Here is a 22,697-nt window from a genome sequence, read left to right as displayed (position 1 = left end):
AATCACTGACATTTACACTTGCTGTCAATGGTGGATCAATACTCGGTTTACTGTGCTCAGTGGCAGGCTGCACACCCACGGATCTACACATCTGTCGTTCCCATCCTGGACAGCAGGGGGCAGCTTAACTTCACCTTATCAGACAGGAAGCAGAGCTAGTATGGGAAATCTTGAACCTGTTGCTATCCTGATAATCTTTATAATCAGTACCGGACAGTCTTTTCTTACATTGACCAATTATTAAGATTTTAAATATATTTTTCAAGGTAAAAAGTATGTTTTACAAATATCATGAATTATTCATTAAAATAAAAAGGTCAAAATTGTCTGATATTTTAAGAGTCTTATTGACCTTGACACAGTTTTGAGTGTCTGCAAGGGTTTCTCTGTGATATAATTTCTTGACTTTAACAGACATTTTTTTTTTTTTTTTTCAAATAATAATAAGCAGTGAGGCAGTTTCTTGTATTTTTATTCAATTTAACATTTTCTAAGAAATGGTACATAAGGGAAACTGCTTAAAAGGTTTTATTTTTTAAGAATTGAATTCTTTAATAAAAATGAAAAAGATGATCATTATAGGACAGGTTCAGTTAAATCACTATACTGTATGTATGAACTGCATTTTTATTTACAGTATTTATGCAAAAATCTGTATTATTTCAGTATCACTGATATACTATTATAATTTTTTTATTGTGAATGTAGTTTTTATTAGTTGTATTTTGAATTAGATTTTATATGTATATTTTCTGTTTTTATTTGTAATTCATTTTACTAGTTTCATTCCTAATTTTTATAATTTCATTGTTTTTATTTCATATATAGTTACTAGTTTATATACGTTTAACATTTACGTAATTAAATAAATTAAGTAATTTATTGTGTATTTTATATTTTTTTTTCAGTTACCATTTATTTTATTTATTTTTACTGTTAATGTTTATTTTATTTTAAGTAACGAAAATCTTTTTTATGATTTTAGTTTTACTTTTAGTTAAAAATAATCACCCTGGAATAAATTTGAACATTATCCATCATATTATGAAAGTAAAATGAGCTGTGAGTCCCATTTCATGCTGTCTTTAATCAACACCACTGTTTCTGTCATTTTCACATTATTGGTAGTTTGAAATGTTCTGTACTTGTTCTCCACAGGTGAGAAGCCGTTTGAGTGCAAGCTGTGCCACCAGCGCTCGCGGGACTACTCCGCCATGATCAAACACCTGCGTACCCACAACGGCGCTTCGCCCTACCAGTGCACCATCTGCCAGGAGTACTGCCCCAGCCTCTCGTCCATGCAGAAGCACATGAAGGCCCACAAGCCCGAGGACGTGCCCCCAGACTGGAGGATAGAGAAGACCTACCTGTACCTCTGCTACGTGTGAGATGGGCCGACAAAACCGAATGAGAAAGTGGCAAGATGCGCCCAAGGACAATTCACCTGAAGGTTTGCTTTTGGTCCAGGCCAAAGACGGTGAGGGGGCGTGGTCAAAGTGATGTAATGTCATGTGGATTTATTTGACCTTTTGTTTGTGACATGCATTTGTGCACAGTTTTAGGATGTAACTGCACTAACAAATGTTTATGAAATGGAAATGTTATATGTGGTAAAGGGATGTGAATTTTGAGAACGTGTTAGTACAGTCCACCACTATGACGAGAATCCATTTGTCTGCATTCCACCCTGTTGATTGGAGAAATTCACTGCATGATTATACTTGTAATGTTTTATTCAAATATGGATTCCCATCATTTTTTCTCCATGGACAACACATAAGCCATAGATTTTTAAGACCCCATGAAATCTGTCATAGGGATCGTCCAGTAGGCTTTAGTTACATCACAAACATAATTTTAAATGCATATCCGTTAAAGGTCAACGTTTAGAATATGCTAGCAACCTCAAAGCTAACAAACATGGACTCAAAGCCTACTATTTTAATTTCATGGAGTCTTAATGGAGCTATTCTGAGTTGAATAAAAACATGGACCAAAGCTGAAAACTCTCACACACGATGAAATAGAGGAGCTAAACACATTAGTGAATGAAATTATGCCCCTTTTTAGTAAATTGCTCCCTTAAGTTCATTATTAGGCTCTCCAGTCCTCAATTTTCATGTTTTTTTTTTATAAATACATGCGAGAAAATGCACAGAGTTGGACCCATTAGTAATTTTCTTTAAAGCGTTATAAAGTGCTTAACAAAACAGCTTTTCTCAGTGGTACATCCAAATTGTGCTGCCAAGCAACTGTAGTGGATGTTCAGGGACATTTATTCAACCTTAAATAACTACACTGTGCACTTTCAGAGTTTCAGAGGCCCGTATTTTTATTGTTTTCAGCACCATTTCTGCATTTTGTGCATTCAGACGAAGCCAGAGAGCTGAATCTCTGTGATTTGCTTTTATTTCAGTCACTTTCCCACCAAATAGTACAGCTATCAGCTTATTTCTTTTTTTTTTATGTTCACATGGTAATATGGCAAAATCACATTTTTGCAACTGCAGGCATTTTAGTCTAATGAAATGTTAATATCGTACTCATAAATCAAATTATGAATTAAAAAGAGATTATTTTTTACATTTAAAAACCGCAATGCAGTATGTTTCTGTGTTCCTGTGGCTCAGTGGTAGAGCATTGCGTTAGCAGTGCAAAAGGTTGTGGGTTTGATTCCCAGGGAACACATGTTAGGTAAACGTTAAATGTTAGCCTGAATGCACTGTAAGTCGCTTTGGATAAAAGCGTCTGCTAAATGCATAAATGTAAAGGTTTCTGCAGTCTTCTGCTGAGGATACCTGTAGTTAGCGCACCGTTGTAGTTTGTGTTCTGTCATCTCTGTTCGAACGTTTTACTTGAATTGCCTAATTTTGTTACCTCACATGCTAGATTTATTTTTGTTCTAGTCTTTGTCTCTCATTTCCTGCTGAGCTTTGTTTAAGAGCTGTACAACGCATTTAGAATGCCACATCATCAGGCCCAAACGGAATCAGAGAGAAATTTAAGAGAAAATTAGAATGTTTGTTCACAACTTTCTATATATCTTCTGCCCCTTAGATGTTTATGTTTTGGTTAATTGGTAAATGTTTTATCTATCAAGACTTTAGTACTTTACATTTAAGGCATTTTACTATGTTTAAATCTTTTATGTTCTACTAAAAAAATGGTAAAGGTGTGGTCACATTTGCTTTTTTGTTTCGCAAATTTCAACAGGCAAAATCACAATAACTCATGGCAATACGTAACTATTTAATGTTTTGGCAAATTGGTGACCAATTGGTGTAAATTTGTACAATCTCATTTATACTTTTTGTATGCTCTGCTTACGCCTTCATGCTTAGTATTTTTCTAAAAATCTTCCATTTGCGCACCAATCAAATTGTACAAATTCATACAAAAACACCTCCTCATAAAATAGTTACGTTTTCTCATGAGATCAGGTTGGAAATCCAGTCTTTTCTATAGGAATCAACGTGTTCAGAACTTTTACATAAGAGAGAAAGATTTTCATTCAGATTTTGCAACAGGTTCAAATTCATAAATCCAAATGATCAAGAATTTCATATGAGAGCGAAACATTTCCACTTGCACAGATTTCACAACGAGTTTAAAGGTAGTGTAGGTGATTTTGGAGAGGCTAGCTTTGACAGCATAAGATCCCACCCTCCCTGCAAATCACTCTCTAAAGCCACACCTCCTCCAAATCACAAGAACACACACAGGCAAACCAGAGGTTAACCAGCGACACAATGTGAGACGGCTTTGGTACAGGGTTGAATGCAACGCTATCAGATTAACTCGTTTCTCTTTCACCGCTTCATGCTTACGTCTATTCTCTAAAAATCGTACGTTTTCATATAAATAACATATGCTATCATATAAAATTCACCCATCACTATAGTATTGACAATGGACCTTTTTTGCTTATGAAACGATTCTGAAATTTGCTAATGTGACCACATCTTAAATGCTGATTCCGTCTGGGTCTGTAAATTATTCAGTGTTGTTTTAGCGTTAAGCATAGTACTAGTGTGCATATCTGCCTCTCGGCCATCAGTTTCAGGGCTACCTCTACTCTGCTCTCAGTTTTGCACTAAAGCAAAAGCACATTTTTGTTTTGCTTGTAACTAGCATTTTCATTTACACCCACTCTTATGTTTTCATTCACTAGAAAAAAAAAAAAAAAACCCGGTTCATTCGTCATTATATTTACACTCCTTACGATAAAACGTATTCAGCCTGAAAGGGTAGATGCATACATTCTAGATGATTTTAGAATAGCGTTGAGAAAATGTTTAGTTATTAGATACTTGAGGGGATAAACTTGAAACAATGTGAATAAAAATGATGTTTTTATGTGAAAATTATTCAAGCGGTAAGTCATCAGAGATGCGGTACTGATGCGTGCAGTTACGTGGAAAGTTCACTAGAGAAAACAAAAACAAATAGGTGATTTTCTGTGAAAATAAATCTCTCGACAAGAGCCAAACACGGCACTTTGATAAGGGAATATGTTGTATTTTTGTACGGGGTATTGTGCGACCCGTTCTTTTTTTTTTGTTCTTTTTTTTTAAGTGAGGCGAATATTTTTACAGTATCTTTTGCATTTGTGCTTGTTCTTGATTTGCGTGGAAAATTGTTTTCTTGTGCTTATTTTACAATGTTAAACATACAAGTAGTAGATGTTTGTAAAAACATATTGTAGTCATTGCTGCTGGGTGTCAGTTCATATGATGATGATGGTGATTCCACATTTTGAGTATAAAATGACTGTGAGTGAACTAATGCCAAGAGCTGTAAGTCAAGGAGCACAAGCGACCTGTAAGACATGAAAAGTAAAGCTGTATCTGTGTGTTTGTATCGTGTTCACCGCTCACTGTAAGATTAGAGTCACCTATACGGTCTGTACTGGTCCTTGTGTGTGCAGTGTGAGTCAATGTGGTCGACTTGTTCAGTGTTAAATACATGCACCGGTTAGCAACAAAGAGGTGCTCTGACAGACACCCTGTAAATGATTTAATGCATCATCTGCCCTGTATTTTTGTCTTTATGCAAAGTCACCTTGATATGAACTGTGCTCTTAGGCAATCAGGGATGCCTTCACTTTACTCACGGAACATCATAGATATCAATTTTAGAATAAACACCTACACTTTCCTTATCATTATCGATACTACATTTATTTTTGTAACCCCCTTTTTTTTAGTCCCCACAAGCAATAAATCTACAGGTCAGCATTTAAGTGAAAACTTGGCATCCCTGCCGCTGTATCACTGTGTTTTACTTTGCTTTCAGACAGGAAGTAGCCATGTCACTCAGTGCGCCCGTATTTGTGCCATTGTTACACAAATTAATACTCGGACTGAGGATCCACATGGGACCAAACGGCCATTTTCGCTCCATTCGCCTTGTTCTAGTGACAAGACCGTGTTCTTGGTGTGGAAATGGTTTTACATTCATTGTGTTTTACTTTATTGTATTGTCTACCTCAGCACCAGTTCTTTGTGTAACTTTTAAAAGGTGCCCAATTATTGTTACTTTGTTTTGTGCATAAATTTTGTATTATAGCCTTGTAGGGTTTTTGTTCTCCTCTTTGTTTCAGCATAGAGATGCTGTTTTGAAGCACTGTGTGGTGATTTTGATGCTGCAGATAGAGGTGTAGATTCCTTTTCCCTTCTCTATGTGGGTTCAGACACATCTCTGTGTACGTCAGTGTTCTAAAATAAACTTGTAACAGAAATGTCATGAGACTGAGAGTATTTCTTCACCGTTCGTCGCTTTCTGTGTGAGAACTGTTCCTTTTTTAGCAAGGGATGGGGCGTGGGATATGATGATTTTTGTTTCATTAATAGTAGGCTACAGGAATGTTGGGCCTCTACAGATGTATTTGGTGATTCCGCCCTCTAGTGGCGACATTAACGAAGATTTCCAATCTATTTCTTAATAGGATGCATACTGTATTTCTCATGAAGTTACATCATTGCCTTTATTTTCCCAGTTACACTAGTCCTTACAGTCTATACTATCGATACCAGTGGACAACATAGAGGTCAATTTGGTAAAATCCAAAGCAAATCATCAATCGATTGTTCATATAAATAAACATTGTGACATTATGAAAGATGGTGAATAAATGAATCAACAACAATAACATTTTCCATTAAGACCTGAATGCGAACTACTTTTAAATAGACTTTAAAATAAAATAAAATAAATAATAATAAAATTGTAAATAAAACAAAGATTATTGGACTATGTTGTACAAGAAAATTTTATTTTGGTCTTTACTACAAAAACTTCAGCATGGTACTTGTCATTTCTTTGTAATTAGAACAATTTACAGGAGTGAAAATTGATGTCATTCAGTGTGTGATATCCTATGTTTTGGTTTCCCATGATGGATATTTCAGAAAATATTGGAGATATATTCCCATGTTTTTGCTTGGTTGTTATTAGATGTTAGAACTTAGATGTTAGATAAAATAATCTTCAATAAAATCAATACCCTAAAATGAAAAGCTAGTCAACCTTGTCAACCCTGTTGTAAGAATTATAAATAATACTGCTCAAACATTTTTATCACAAATATGTTTAACGCATACTAAAATTTGATTATAAGCATGTAGTAATTACTCAGTGACAACTATATTTTAGCTACATTTGCAATTTTTTTTCTTTTTCTTTTTTAAATATAACTGTTTATTTGATGTTCACTGTAAATGTAAAATAAAACTGACAGTTTGAATTCATGTTCAGATAACTTTTGTAATAGAGTTGAAAAATTACAAAGCAAATAAAACCACTTATATAAAATAAATTATATAAATATATAAAACTATATAAAAATTAAAAATAAACTATTAATAGCTTATATAATTAGATGTCAGAAGTTGGCTAAGCACATCTTTTCAATGACAATTTGCTTATACTCATGGGGGAAAAAAGAAAGTGAATTCATTGAAAACGATTTATAAATAATTGCTTTGAGAAACACTTTACATAATTTCCAATTACATGGATCAAATCTGTTTCTGTTCTTTTTTTCACCAATTGCCACTGATATCTTTTATGGGCACTATTGCAGCATTGATTTCTAAAGTCAATTATCAGTGCAGTTATTGGTTTTGATGGGTGACAATATTAAGTTCTCTATAATGCAAATATTATATTGTTAATGAAATATGAGGGAACAACCCCTGAATAGATAATACAGATTGAGTGATGAATCATGATCATATCTAAGCCACATAAGGAAGCATCTAATGTTTGTATTGCAATAGAATAGTTAGACTCATTTGATGCAAATACAGTTTTTTAAGTGACTTTATAAACACATGATCTTTTCAGAACAACTCTACAAAGTCTTTATTAGGTAATATGCCAATCAAACTGTAACCTCATCCCATGTGATTCACTTAGCTGTTTACCTGTGGAATGGCTTTAAAGCCTTGGTGGCTCATTAGGTTTGATGGAAGTAATTAACACTGACATTAATTATTAAAACAGACCCTCTATTTAGCCTTTTAATTGGTAATAAGCATGTTTGTTTGGAAAGCAATCATTGTGACTGAGGCATTACCTGACTGCCAACTGTTAACAAGGGAAAGACTGAACAAATGACATGTAATGGTCTACAGTGAAAACAGCTTACAAACACAAACACTCTTCTGTCACAGAAGATGTTGCATTTGTACAGCTGACCTTTGAAAAAGCTTTGTTTGTTTTATAGAGCACAATTAAAACGACGCAAAGTTGGCCAATATGCTGTACAATAAACTAGTAAAAAGGAGACCAACAGCACAGAAGGAAAAAAAAGAGTAATACATAAATAAGCACGTTAAACAAATATAATAGCAAAGACCAAGGCCCACTTTGTTTACTCTATGTGTTGAGCCAAAGGCTAAGTCTAACAAATACAATTTAAAATTTATTTTAGAAGAACCCAATGTAGGTAAAAGTCTAAAATATAAAGGCAAACTATTCCAACGCTTTGTGGCCACCACTCAGTTTTAATCTGGTCCTAGGGACATCTAGAATCATCTGGTTTGATTACCTTAGATTCCTTTGAGGTTTGTGTAAATGTAAAAGATCAATTATATAAGACAGAGCAAGATTGTGTAAGATTGTATATACTAAGATAAGTAATTTAAAATCGACCCTGTAGTGCAGTGGTTCCCAATCCTGGTCCTGGAGAACCCCCAACACTGCACATTTTAGAGGTCTCCCTATTCATACACACCTGATTCAACTCATCAGTGAAGACTCCAAGACCTCAAGTGTATGTGTCAGATAAGAGAGACACCAAAAACGTGTTGGTGGTTCTCCAGGACCAGGATTGGGAACCACTGCTGTAGTGAATTGGAAGCCAATGTAAAGTAGCTAAAATAGGTGTTATAAACAGTTATTCACTAACAAACACAAACAAACAACAATCAAAACTAATCACAAATTATAAAACAGTGATTGGCTCACAAATGCATACAAACACCCGTATACAAAGAATTACAATTCTAAATAGTTACAATACAGACATGAATAAGCTTTTTAAAATTGCTATGTGACAGAAAAGATTTTACCTTAGCTAGTAATCCGGAGCTCCACCGTGGGACTTGAGACCGGTGAGTTGTGCAGGTGTCGCTTATTTTCAATTACTCCTCCGGCCTCGCTCCGTTCCCACGGCTCTCGGCCCTGCCCCACTCATCACAAAGTCTTAAGAGTTGATCTGTTTATCAAATTTAAGAGAGACATCAAACTGAACCCCAAGATTCTTGACTACCGATTTACAGAAGGGAGCCAAGTTCCCCAAATCAGAGAGGACTTGAGACTCAGAGTTTCCGAACCAAATTACCTCGGTTTTTGTTTAAATTAAAAAAAAAAATGCTGACATCCATAGTTTAACTTCATGCAGACAATTTAGTAGAGATGTAATTGTCCTCTTGTCCTGTTTCCGTATACACCTTAATATGGTCAGCAAAACAATTAATAGAAACTCCATTCCTTTTAAAAATAAAACCTAAGGGCAGCATATACGGTAAGAACAAGATTGGACCAAGAATTGAACCCTGGGGAACACCACAATTCAATGGAGCAGATTTAAAATAAGAATGACTGGTATTAACTGAAATTAAAAAAAAAAAAAAATGAAAAATTGAAAGGTCCTATTAGAAAGAAATGATCTGAACCACTCAAGAGCCGTGCCTCGAATACCCACAGTCTTTTCTAAATGAGTAATAAAAATATTGTGATCAATAGTATCAAAAGCCGCCCTTAGATCTAGTAAAATTAAAATCACAGAGTCACCAGAGTCAGCTTACTTTGAGGAGGGCGTCTCTGTGCTGTGGTTTGCTTTAAATCCATATTGAAACTTTTCAAATATATAATTTTAAACTAGAAAAACCTCTAATTGATTTAAAACTGCCTTTTCTAAGACCTTAGATATAAAAGGTAATTTAAAAATGGGATGGTAGTTTGATAAAAAACTAGGCTCTAAATTTGATTTTTTTTTTCAAAAGGGATTCTAAAATGGCATGTTTAAAACTTGCAGGAACTACTCATGCTGTAAGACTTTTATTTATTAATGTCAATAGGCTTGGGCCAATAATTTCAAAAGTCTGTTTAATAATTTTTGATGGAATGATATCATGGCAGCAATTTGTAGGTTTCAACTGACCAATTATCTTTGATAAAGACTGAAGTGAAAGAGGAGAAAATTGATTAAATATCTTAGATGTGCAACTAGTACTGTAGATAGAGAATTAAAAGAACCAGGCACAATCTGCATTCTAATATCGATAACTTTCTGAACAAAGAAGTTTATCAAATAATCACACACCGTAGCAGGAAGAGCAGAAACAGTGGCAGAAGATTTAGTACAAAATTAATCGTATTAAACAACACTTTTGAATTCCCATTAAACCTCAAGATTAACCCAGCAAAATAGTTTATTTTAGCAGTTTTTACAGCATTTTGGTGGGTAACTAAAGCATCCTGTAAAATTTTGTATGACACCTATGTAACTTATCCTTCTTTCACCTATGCTCTGCTCTCCTACAATCCAAGGATCAGATTTAGTCTTACCACTCTTAGCCCTTAACGGTGCAATAGAGTTTAGGATAAAGGAGCATGTAGAACTGAATATATCAAAGGCTGCATTTACATCACAAGAGCCATCAAGAACACCAAAAATGTCAGATTCAGAAAATAAGGTCTTAAACCTCTCGATGGCAGCTATGGTTACGTAACGAACCTGACAAGATGGAGAACACATAATCTGAGTGACACATGAAGTAAAAATACTACTGAGAATAATCATATGATCTAAAAAGACTGAGTTTTGAATTTCAATATCCCCAACAGAAAGGCCAAGAGATAATATTAAGTCCAGGGTGTGACGTTTTTCATGAATAGGACCCTGCATATGTTGGACAAAGTTGAAGGAGTCAGTTAAATCCAAAAAGTCTTTAGCCAGTGGATTTGATAAACACCACACAAGCAAATTGAAGTCCACATTAAAAGTTTATCATATTTTAAACATATAACTTATAAAATATAACATATAACCATATAAAATCATTGTTGAATTTTGGAGGACAATATATCACAGAACAGAGTATTGACGAGTTCAACTGAAACAACTGTAGCTCAAAACTAGCATAATGCATGGTGTGCAGAGTCTAGCAGTTCAAGCTGTTCTTAAAAATAGTTGCCAAGCCACCTCTGTGACCAGAGGCTGTAGGGAGTTTAAAAAGCGAAGTTGTGGGAAACACCGCAGCCGGAGATCACTGTGGGTGCCAGGGAGCACAGGAATAATCCTCTGATATGGTATCTCCATAGAGCACAAGACGATAAAACAATCCTTTCCCTTAATAGAGTCAATCAGGAGAAGACGTTGGATCGGCAGCTGCACAGATAGACTTGCCTTTAGCTTGACTAAAAAGCCACCTTGAGTTCCACGTCTTCTTCAACTCCTTTTCCAACGAGGAATGAAGCGCAGCCGACACAAGCATGTCAGCAACCGACACCAGGCAGGAGGAAGATGGGCATCAAATCCACTCGGCAAAATGGTTTGTGACTCTTCCATCGAAGATCTTATCTCAAACAGAATTTGACTATCATACTGTAACAAAGCTGGCAAACTCGTAACAGAATCCACAAGTTTCTCAAAAATAACTTTTGGACATACATGGCAGTCACTCTGACATGAAGTAAACCAATATCCTGGATTATTTAATCCTATGATGCCAAGTTTTTGCCAACTCTTTTTAGCAGCACTTCAGTTAAACACTGCAATGATAAAAAGTCACTAAAAGTGGGTAAAACTAAATTAACTTTTATTTATAGGCACCTTTTTAGGCACTCAAAGATACTTTACAGCAAAATCAATAAAATACAATCAAGACAAAAACACAAACATACAAATCAAAATCAATAAAATACAAACAAATATGTTTTAATCAGAGTTTAACCTGGGAAACAGAATCCAGCAGGTGATATGCATGGTAAAAACAAACAAACAAACAAACAAAAAAACATTTTGGTGCTGCACAACTAAAGGCCCTAACACCAAAAATAGAGTTACAATAATCAATCCGAGATGTTACCAAAGCACGAATAAGGCCTTCAGTGCTATGCTAAGAACGTGGTGAACAGAGTCTAGCAATGTTACATAAATGAAAAAAATGCAGTACATCAAATATTATTAATATGAGAACCAAAAGAAATCAAACCATCAAATACAAAACCAAGACTTTTCACTTGGGTGGAAATATTAACTGGGCAGTTTTGCTGGTATTAAGCCTTAAGAAATTCTTAGTCATCCATATGTTAACATCCTGCAAACTTTTAGTAAGTTTGAGAGGGGGATTCAGAAATATTGGGTTTTGTGGATATGTACAATGTGTAGCATTGGCACAAAAATTAAATTGTCCCCACATGAAATTGCACCAATAGCAAACAACATTGATGAAATGATTCAAGCAACTCCTGATGGATTCATAATGAGATGAGACGAAAATTGTAACTATTTGCTGAAGATTATGGTTTGCAAAATTCTAATACTACGTGTACACTGGAAGCACCAAAGCCAACGTTCCAAATCCATTTGTCCTGTTGTCAGAAGTAGCACAGGCACATGGAGTATGTGTAGCTGGTGTTGCCTGAGTTGTGTGTTTTTTGTTGGAATAAATAGACAGACATTAACTGACTGGTCAACTCTTCATTAAATTAAATTAAAACATTCAAGAAATAAGGTTTAAAGATGAACAAACTGAATGCCAAAAACATACCTGATAGGATAAAACATTCTTTTACAATGTGTGATCTCTTTACATTTCTGTAAAGTCAATATGTTTTGCAATTACCATGTGCTTCAAGTTTATTGATGACAGCTAATCACAAGCTAATCACAATCTTAATTAAAGTTAATTTTGTTTTCTGGAACCAAACTCCTAGATGGGGGTTGGACTATCTTCTACACTGGAGTCGATCAGTCTGAGTGGGGGGTGGGAATACTCACAAGTCCCTGACTCTGTGCCACTGTGTTGGAGTTTTGCCCGATAGATGAGAGGCTCATGTTGTCATTCTGTGTTTATGCGCCAAACTACAGTTCAGAGTATCCATCCTTCTTGTAGGTCCTGGGTCCAGAGGTACCCCCTTTGGACTCCATAGTTCTCCTGGGTGACTTTAATGCTAATGTTGGGGACGACAGAGAAGCCTGGTGTGGGGTAAGTGGAGGAACGGCCTGTCTGATCTGAACCCGAGTGGTGTTTTGTTATTGGAGTTATGTGCTCAGCATGGATTGGCCATAACAAACACCATGTTTGAACATAAGGTGGTTCATAAGTGTAAACATAAGTGTACTTGGTTCCAGACCACCTTAGGCCAAAGGACTTTGAAAAAATGGGAAACCCAAACAAATAGTGAGGGTTAACTTGGAACATCTGGCAGAGGATCCTCTCTGGAATATTCTCTGGAATATTTTTAACTCCCACCTCTGGAGAAGCTTTTCTTTACTTCTGGGGAAGGCTGAGGACATGGACTCTGTGTGGGCCCTGTTCAAAGCCTCCATTGCGGAAGCGACTGCTGAAAGCTGTGGCTGGCGGCAACCTAAGAACACGCTGGTAGACACCGGCAGTGAGGGAGGCCGTCAGGCAGAAGAAAGAGGCCTTTCGAGTCTGGTTGGCTTGTTGGTCTCTCAATTCTGCCGAAAGTTATCAGCAGGCTAGATGGATTGCATAACAATGTTCAGAGAAGCAAATACTCAGGTGTGGGGGGAGATTGGATAAGCCATGGAGAAGGACTTTTGGTCGGCCTCAAAGAGGTTCTGGTAATCCATCAGACGGCTGATGCGAGGAAAGCATGGACTGGTCCAGGCTATTGCAAGTCGGGATGGGACTTGCTGACCTTGCCTGGTGATGTAGTCTGGAGGTAGAAGGAACACTTTGAGGATCTTCTGGACTCAGAGAACATGCCCTCACATGTTGAGGCAGTGTTGGATGACTTGGGGGAATTCGGCCCATTTCCCTGGGGGAAGTCACTGAGGTAGACAGAAAGCTCAGAAGTGGCAATGCACCACAAGTGGATAAGATTCACCCTGAGATGCTGAAGGCCCTGGATGAATTTGGTCTCTCTTGGTTCACACGCTTGTTCAACATAATGTGGGAATCTGGGACAGTGCCTGTTGATTGGCTGACAGGTGTGGTGGTTCCCATTTTTAAAGTCTACATCTGTTTTGTAGATTTGGAGAAGGCTTATGACCAGGGGTGCTTCAGGAGTATGTGGTTCCAGGTTCACTAATGCGTGCTATCCAATCTGAAAGCTGTGTTTGTGTCCTCAGCAGTAAGTCCAGATAGTTCAGGTGAATGCTGGACTCCTCTAGGACAGACCCTTGTCATCCATCGATGGTCTCTGTTTTTTTGCAGATGATGTTGTCCTGATGGCTTCATCAGGCTGTGACCTTCGGTGCTTGGGTAGTTTGCGGCCAAATATGAAGTGACAGGAATGAAGGTCAGCACCTCCAAATCTGAGGCCTTAGCCAGAAAAAGGTGAATTACTCCCTCTGGGTGTAGTGAGTAGAGGGTGAGTTGCTTCCCCAAGTAGAGGAGTTCAAGTACCTCGGGGTCTTGAGTGGTTGTGATGTACCTCAAGGCAAATGATGTACCTCATGAGATCGGCTACCGGAAGATCAGTGCAGTGGCAGCAGTACCATCTGTCATACCATTGTGTTGACGAGAGAGCTAAGCCTAAAGGTGAAGGTTCTCAATTTAACAATTGATTAATTTTGTAACCCTCACCTATGGTCATGAGCTTTGGGTAATGACCGAAAGAATTAAACTATGGGTACAAGCAGCTGAAATAAGTTTTCACTGCAGGGTGTCTGGGCTGCCCCTGAGGGACAGGATGCAAGGCTTGGACAACCAGGAGATGCTCGGCGTAGAGCCACTGCTCCTCCGCATTGAAAGGAGCCAGTTGAGGTGGTTGGGGATCTGGTTAGGATGCCTTCCGGTGGAGGTGTTACGGCATGTCCTTCTGGGTAGAGACCCCAGGGCAGATCCAGGACACACTGGAGGGATTATATCCTTCAGCTGGCCTGGGAATGTCTTGGGATCCCCCAGGATGAGCTAGGGGAAGCAGCCAGGGAAAAGGATATTTAGGTGTCCTTACTTACCCTGCTGCCAATGTGACCTGGGCCTGGATAAGTGATGGAAAGTGGATGGATGATAGTAATATTAAGTAAAAACATTTAGCCCATGCAAAAGACAGAGAAAAAACATGGTTATTTTCGACAACAGTTTTAATACCTGAATTTTACTAGAAGTATTTTTTATGTAGCGTATGAGGCCTGAACCAGACAAATTAAAAATTCGATCGGGAGCCTGGTTGAAACATGAGTCGAATTCCACAGAAAGGCAGGATGTTGTAAATCAACTCCTAGCACCACAGTCTGAAGCAAGATAACTAACCAACTCTTTCAGAGAACAGCTTTCAACATTAACACCATTAGAACAATTATTGACAATTTCAATTCGAAGAAGAGATTGTCTAATTTGGGGCAAGTAATCGAAGAGATGGACAGTCTGACCCTCACATGTAAAGCCATGAGAGTAAACAAGATCGCTGGATTGACTTCCCCCCACCTAGCAGAACCAGACTGAAATTCCTAAGGAGACCTGTTAACCCCTCTGGTCTTCACAGGACATATCCTTACTCCACAGAATGGCACAGAGAATGCCTTCCAATGCATATATGCACCAAAATGAACTCAAAAAAGACTTCTAAATGGATATCAGTCCATTGCTTAACTCCATATTCATTTAGGTGTAACCCACACATTTGACTTTAATGTTTCTAATCACTTATTGTATTCTTGTTATAGGAATCATGTCCAAATTATACCCTGCAAGAGCGGGAAAATTCGGACCACGAGCTTGATAAGATAACATATGATTTATGAATGGGTGGGACAAACATCGGAACACCCCGAGAAAAGACAATATCTAATTGGTCAAGACAACATTTGAGGTGTGGCCAAAAGGCCAGTTTAAATACTCAGGACACCATCAAATTTTGCTTTTAGCTTTAAGCCTGCTTTTAGCTTGCGTTTTAGCTTTTGCTATCAGTCATGCCAGCTTTTAGCTGCTGCTTTTAGTCATGCTTTGTCATCACTTTTAGTGTTCTTCGAGCGCCGTTCCAGCGTGCTTCGGCCTGCACGCCTGCTGCTTAGCCACTAAAATAAGAAACACCACCTAGTCTCGTCAAACTTTACTTCTATTCTTTTACTTTAGTTTCTTTTCTTTTCCGTTTGAGAGTTTCGTGTTCTGAGTTAAGTTTTGTAACGCCGTGTCTCAGAGTCTGACCTCGCGTGCCCGTCTGAAACTTCAACCAGCCCACAACTCTGCATCGTCAGCCTACGCCCAACCACTGGCTTCCCAAGACGTCACTTCAACGACTACTGAACTTCCAGCCAATCAGTAACCTCGGGAAACCCCCTTTTCAGCGACAACAAAGGGAACCCCGTTACACAGGCATCATAAGTAACGTACCTCCAGACTCTGATCTGTACTGGTGTTATCTAATATAATTTTAACCTCATTGATTAACTCAATGCGAGGGTTAATTAAGTGATTGATGGTTGTTCATGTCTATGCAATTTCACGTATTGCTGTAAACTTGGGATTTCACATTTTCATCCTCTTAAACCCATTCTTTCCTAACTCTCTATCCTCCTGCAACTTGTGTGAATGTGTGAGTGCGTGTGCTTATGTGTTAGATTAGTTTATATGTCTTAGATTTATCTAATAAAGCCTTATTCATATTGAAAAGAGAAGTATCTTGTGTTTTGTACTTACAAGTTAATGTCTTAAACTGCCGATCTTGTTACTGTGCTAATTAATAGTGTTTTCACTATACTTTGGATATTAATATCCAGCGCGATTTGATGTTAAACGGCTCGTTCAGTGAATCGCTGGCCGTTTCAGTGATCAGCCGTGAAACAGTGATTCTGTTCAAATTCCCTTTAAAATCTTAAATGATTCCCTTTGAGCTAAATTGACCTGTTTCCCTTACATTTGTTATACATAACAAATAAACCACACACATTCTACACAAAACAGGCAAAGCATGAGGTTCTCTGGAGCACTGCCCCTGTCTATGAATGAATGTGTACATTCTCATAATTTCTTAGAGTTGAAATAAAATTACACTGAATCTTCATTGGACAAAGAAAATAGTTGATTCTAATATCAATTCTGCTATAGTTACTACTGGCAGCTGATATAAATAATTGTAATTGTAACTAATTGTAATTAAAAATAATTTTCCTTTAGAGATAATTTGCTACAGGCCTAAAAAACACCCACATATAATAGTATCTTTAAATCTAATATTTTATTGTTTTGTTGTGAGAATCATCCCAAATGATGAAATTAGTATTCAGATCATAGAAACGTCTGCACTGATGACATATGACTGTCTGTCAACAAAATAAGGCTCAGCCCATCTAAAGCTCTATAAAAACAGCACAAAGGTTGGAGAGTTAGGAGGTTCACTCCATTTGCCTTGAGGTACATCACAACCTACACCTTCTGACTTTTTTATGGCTTATTTTTGCTGTCAAGATGAACTTAACCGAAAACAGCAATTTGAGCAGCACATTTAATTTGAAAGCAATTAATGAGAAGCCTTTGGTGGTGCAGGTACTGGTGGGGATTCTTCTCTATGTGAACGGACTGATGATTTTCACTTTTTTGAAGAAAGAGACCTTCAGGGAAACACGCTACATTCTGTTTGCTCAGACTCTTTTTGTTGATACTGCTCTTATGGTATTTACTGATTTAACCCTCATGGGGTCATTTTACCAGTACCCTGTGCATATAATTCCTTGTTATATCTTCTGTACACTTATGTTTTTGCTCTATGTTTGTTCACCCATGACTCTTGTAGCCATGTGTTTGGAGCGCTATGTAGCCATATGTATGCCTTTAAGACATTCTAGCATCTCCACCCCTAAAAACACCTTTATTGGGCTTCTCGTCATATGGAGTGTCAGTTTTGTCATTCCATTGTTTGTTTTAATAACCTCTTTTGCTTATATTCCTCCTGGTGTCTTTCACCAATATGTTGTGTGTAGTGTGGAGATCATGTTACAGGTAAAATGGCTGGCAGACATGAGAGCGATGAGTCTGCAGCTCTTATTCATCATGATGTTTTGTATTATTGTCTCCACTTACTTCAAGATTATAATGGCTGCCAGATCTGCCTCCTCCGAGAGGAAGAACTCCACAAATAAGGGTCTCAAAACTATAATTCTCCATGGAGTTCAGCTGCTTCTGTCTATGATGCAGCTTATAACCCCTTATATAGAAATGCCTTTATGGAAATTAGATTTCATGCTGTTTGTGAATGTAAGATACTCAAATTTCATTTTGTTTTTGATCTTGCCTCGTTGTCTGAGTCCCTTAGTTTATGGATTACGAGACAAAAAGTTTTATAATGCTCTTAAATATTATGCTTTTTGTGGCATTTTGGTATGTAATAAGCACAAAATAAGAGATGGTAAACCTTCAGAAGTGTAGTAAGCATTTCCATACACAATTAACCCTTTTGTGCCCCAATGTTTCTAAATGGTTTCATGCATATAGTCATGTTAACAGTGTCCTATGTGAACATGTTCTGCAGTTCTGATCTTGAAAATCGTATTTTAATGTCCGGCAACTATAGTTGCCAGTGGGCAAATATGTTTTATGCACCCCTTCAATGTCAAATTTGAATAGGAGGAGAGCATTTGACATCTAACTCAATATAACTTCTTTTAACATTTAAATCTTTATTCATAAATCTATTATGCATTAAAGTCGAAAAACATTCGATGCAAACCCCCAAAAAGTTGTATAAAGCTTATAATTTCTTGAATATGAAAACACAACAAATCCATTTGTCTTTAAGCGGTGGAACATAGTGCAGAACAAAGTGCAGCCATTAAGCTGCTCCAACAGGGTATTGTGTATCAAAAAGTTTAATGAAAATAAATAAATAAAAATAAATAGAATGAAGAAAATATTACATCTATATAATAAAAAAGGTATACCTGGAAGAAAATTATGCATTTAACTGTTCGGTTACCAACATTCTGCAAAATATCTTCTTCTGTGCTCAACAGAAGAAATAATCTCATAGGTTTGCAACTTGAGGGTGACTAAATGATGACACAATTTCCATTTTTGGGTGAATATTTCCTTAAGTAAGCAGTTTTAGTATAAGTAGCCTACAAGTAGCCTACGAGGAGTACTGCAGTGAAGGTACAAGTAGTTTTAACAGTTTACATAAACATATTTGCATACTATACTTTGTGATTGTAAATATGTAAAATATCACATATTTTATGAATAGGCACATATTGATTGGGTCAAATGGATTAACCCTGACAAAAGTTATTAATGTTATTATCATTAATGAAATTTAACTGAAAGTTAAAGTCGTGACATTTGTTAAGTATGGTGGCCCATACTCAGAATTGGTGCTCTGCATTTATCCCATCCAAGTGCACACACACAGCAGTGAGAAGTGAACACATCGTTAACAAACACCTATATTCAGCACCCGGGAAGCAATTGGGGGTTCAGTGCCTTGCTCAAGGACACTTCAGCCATGGGTATTGAGGGTGGAAGAGAGCGCTGTTCATTCACTCCCCACCCACCTACAACTCCTGCCAGCACCGAGACTCAAACCTGCGACTTTCTGGTTACAAGTCCAACTCTCTAACCATTAGGGCTACACCCATGATTGTTTGTTTATTTATTTACTTATAATTGTACATGCAGGTATTTCATTATTAGAGGTGTGTTAGTTAAATGAAAATAAATAAATAAAAATAAATAGAATGAAGAAAATATTACATCTATATAATAAAAAAGGTATTCCTGATAGAAGAGTACGCATTTTTTTAGGCCCACACTCTTAAAAATAAAGGTGCTTAAAAGGTTCTTCACAGCGATGCCATGCATAGTAGAACCATTTTTGTTTCCACAAAGAACCATTCAGTCAAAGGTTCTTTAAAGAACCATCTCTTTCTTACCTTTTTATAATCTGAAGAGTCTCTTTCGCCAACAAGAACCTTTTGTGAAACAGAAAGGTTCTTCCAGATGTTAAAGGTTCTTTACGGAACCATTTAGACTAAAAAGGTTCTTCTATGGCATCGCGAAGCACGTTTATTTTTAAGAGTACATAGTATTCAAAGGCTGACTGTAGTAGGTGATTTCATATAATAATGTAAATGTAAACTCATTACTTGTCTCAATTTCAACATTATAATGGAATCATAAGCTACTAGTCATAAAAAGAATTAGGGTCAGAATTAGAATGAAACATATCCAAACTGGATAAAGGGGCCTCAATATTTTGCCCCTTACAAGACATTATGTCATAAAAGGGAGAGAAAGATAATCTACGGTAATTAATCCCATGTGTTAGCTCTTTGTGTGACTGACGGAAGTTTGTAAACTGCTGCTGCCACTTAAAAACTGGTAGTTAATTGAAATCCATCCAAATGTCAACCTTTTTCCTGAGGCATCTGTCACTCTCAGAATTTCGCTAATTATTTTAATGATTAGATTTCTCAAATCACGTCTACAATGTCAATATAGCCATATGAATTGGTTGATGTTCCATACTCTGGTTCCACTTGGCCTGTTTTTAAGTCTGTTGAACTGAAAACCTTGATCAAGACTATGTCTAGCCTGAAACCCATAATGTGTCCCCAGGATGTTATTCCATTGTGTTTTCGTGCAGATGACACTGTTGGCCCTGACTTGTTGTCTGTTGTTAGTAAATGTCTCCAAACTGGGACTGTTCCTCATGACTTGCCACAGTGCAACCAATAGGGTTGGGAACTGAGAACTTTTCTTTGCCGGTAGGTTTTTTCAAGCATCTTGGAGACATTGCCACATTTCTTCTGGATTGAGTCTGTCTCAGATTGTTCTGTTTCTTCATGTCATTCCAGATGATGGTGAGATCAGATCTCAGTGTGGAGCACTGGTTGTTGTCAGGCTCCTTGTGCATACAAAAATTTCACTGGATTATTACAATTAATGGCAAAAGGACTGTTATTTCCTGCTGACACACTACAGCAAAAGATAGAAATAACAGACTTAAAACCAGTTGGGTGTTTGGGTGTGTTTTGTTGGTGAAAATACTAATGGCCTAAGACTTTTTCACAGTACTGTATATCTGCAACTAAATGAGTGTGTATGTATGTCGGTGTATGTGTGTGTGCAAGCATGCTTATTAAGTACTAATATACTAGTTTAATCATTTCATTTCAGTGTGTGTGTGTGTCTGTGAGCCTATTCTCCATTCTGGATGTGTTTTACTGTCAGCTATACCTCCAAGTACATCCTAGACCCTAAAAGCATACCACCTTAAAGACCTTAGAATGCTTGAACCCCGGTAATCACTGCTTGCAGCTATATTTTGATTTGGTTCTACAGGCCTAAAAAACACTCACACACAATATCATCTTTAAATCTAAAATTGTACCTTTTTTTATGTAAGATTCATGGCAAATGATGAAATCAGCACTGAGATTATAGAAACATCTGCACTGATGACATATGAGGTTCTGTAAACAAAATAAGGCTCAGCCCATCTAAAGCTCTATAAAAACAGCACAAATGGAGGAGAGTTAGGAGGTTAGGAGGTAGACTCTATTTGCCTTGAGGTACATCACAACTTACACCTTCCGACTTCATGAGGTTTTTTATGGCTAAGTTTTGCTGTCAAGATGAACATAACCAAAAACAACAATTTGAGCAGCACGTCTAATTTGAACAACGGAAATGAGAAGCTTTTGCTGGTGCAGGTACTGGTGGGGATTCTTCTCTATGTGAACGGACTGATGATTTTCACCTTTTTGAAGAAAGAGACCTTCAGGGAAACACGCTACATTCTGTTTGCTCAGACTCTTTTCGCTGACTCTGCTCTTATGCTGTTGACTGATTTAACCCTCATGGGGTCGTTTTACCAGTACCCTGTGCATATAATTCCTTGTTATATCTTCTGCACACTTACATCTTTGGTCTCTGTTGTTTCACCCATGACTCTTGTAGCCATGTGTTTGGAGCGCTATGTAGCCATATGTATGCCTTTAAGACATTCTAGCATCTCCACTCCTAAAAACACCTTTATTGGGCTTCTCGCCATATGGAGTGTCAGTTTTATAATCCCATTGTTTATTTTCATAGTCTGTTTTGTCTATATTCCTCCTGGTGTCTTGCGCCTTTATGTTGTGTGTACAGTGGAGGCCATGTTACAGATAAAATGGCTGGCAGACATGAGAGCGATGAGTCTGCAGCTCTTATTCATCATTATGTTGAGTATTATTGTCTCCACCTACATCAAGATTGTGTTGGCGGCCAGATCTGCCTCCTCAGAGAAGAAAAACTCCACAAATAAGGGTCTCAAAACTATAATTCTCCATGGAGTTCAGCTGCTTCTGTCTATGATGCAGCTTATAATCCCTTACATAGAAATGCCTTTATGGAAAGTAAATGTCATGCTGTTTGTGAATGTAAGATACTCAAATTTCATTTTGTTTTTGATCTTGCCTCGTTGTTTGAGTCCCTTAGTTTATGGATTACGAGACAAAAAGTTTTATAATGCTCTTAAATATTACGCCTTTTGTGGCATTTTGGTATGTAATAAGCACAAAATAAGAGATGGTAAAACCTTTAGAGGTGTAGTAAGCATTTCCATACACAATTAACCTCACACGATGTGTATTGTGTAGTATATTGTTTCATTCAGATGAACAGCACCAATGTTTAGCATTCATTTTAATCATTTATAATAACTTATTTATAAATATATTTTGGCTTACAGTGGGTATGCTATGTATAACAAAATATTTTATGTTTACTAAATTATTAAAATATATAAGAAACATTTTATTAATAAATGTATGTGTATTATTTAATGATTAAATATTTTACTTAATAAACTCTATTAAATATATCAAGGGTTGTGACAGTGTATAAAAGATGCTCATTGGTTTTAATTAAAACTGTCAGTAGGTCAAGTCACGGTCTACAATATCCATATGTTGTAACAGTGTGTCATGTAGTAGCTATAGGTGAAACAATTTGTCATCAAATTTCTGATAAATAAGAGGCAATGTAGTATAATTATAATATGATGCACATACATTG

General features: G+C 36.9%; 3 protein-coding genes across 3 annotated transcripts in view; all 3 read left to right on the top strand.

The window, feature by feature from the left end:
* The window catches only part of LOC109102475 (zinc finger and BTB domain-containing protein 16-A-like), a 50,756-nt gene extending 45,011 nt beyond the window's left edge, over positions 1-5,745 (top strand). Inside the window, exon 7 of the mRNA XM_042739367.1 lies at positions 1,159-5,745. Within this exon, the coding sequence (XP_042595301.1) occupies positions 1,159-1,388 (230 nt within the window). The 3' untranslated portion in view covers positions 1,389-5,745. The remainder of the gene's footprint in view (positions 1-1,158) is intronic.
* Positions 5,746-16,615: 10,870 nt separating this feature from the next.
* LOC109102474 (odorant receptor 131-2-like) lies at positions 16,616-18,127 on the top strand. Its single transcript, XM_019115814.2, has one exon. The coding sequence runs from the start codon at positions 17,115-17,117 to the stop codon at positions 18,069-18,071; it is 957 nt and encodes a 318-aa protein (XP_018971359.1). The 5' UTR covers positions 16,616-17,114; the 3' UTR covers positions 18,072-18,127.
* Positions 18,128-20,548: 2,421 nt separating this feature from the next.
* On the top strand, positions 20,549-22,255 carry LOC109071326 (odorant receptor 131-2-like). The gene has a single exon (XM_019087788.2). It carries the CDS (start codon positions 21,275-21,277, stop codon positions 22,253-22,255), a length of 981 nt encoding a protein of 326 aa, XP_018943333.2. The 5' UTR covers positions 20,549-21,274.
* The last annotated feature ends 442 nt before the right edge of the window (positions 22,256-22,697 follow it).

The sequence above is a fragment of the Cyprinus carpio genome, chromosome B15, assembly GCF_018340385.1.
Source record: "Cyprinus carpio isolate SPL01 chromosome B15, ASM1834038v1, whole genome shotgun sequence".
In the NCBI taxonomy this organism is placed as follows: Eukaryota; Metazoa; Chordata; class Actinopteri; order Cypriniformes; family Cyprinidae; genus Cyprinus; species Cyprinus carpio.
The sequence above is the reverse complement of the archived record's forward strand: the minus strand, read 5'-3'. Positions and strand labels throughout refer to the sequence as shown.

Coding starts and splice junctions, on each gene's coding strand:
- LOC109071326 (XM_019087788.2), top strand. CDS start 21,275: ATGAACATAACCAAAAACAACAATTTGAGCAGCACGTCTAATTTGAAC.
- LOC109102474 (XM_019115814.2), top strand. CDS start 17,115: ATGAACTTAACCGAAAACAGCAATTTGAGCAGCACATTTAATTTGAAA.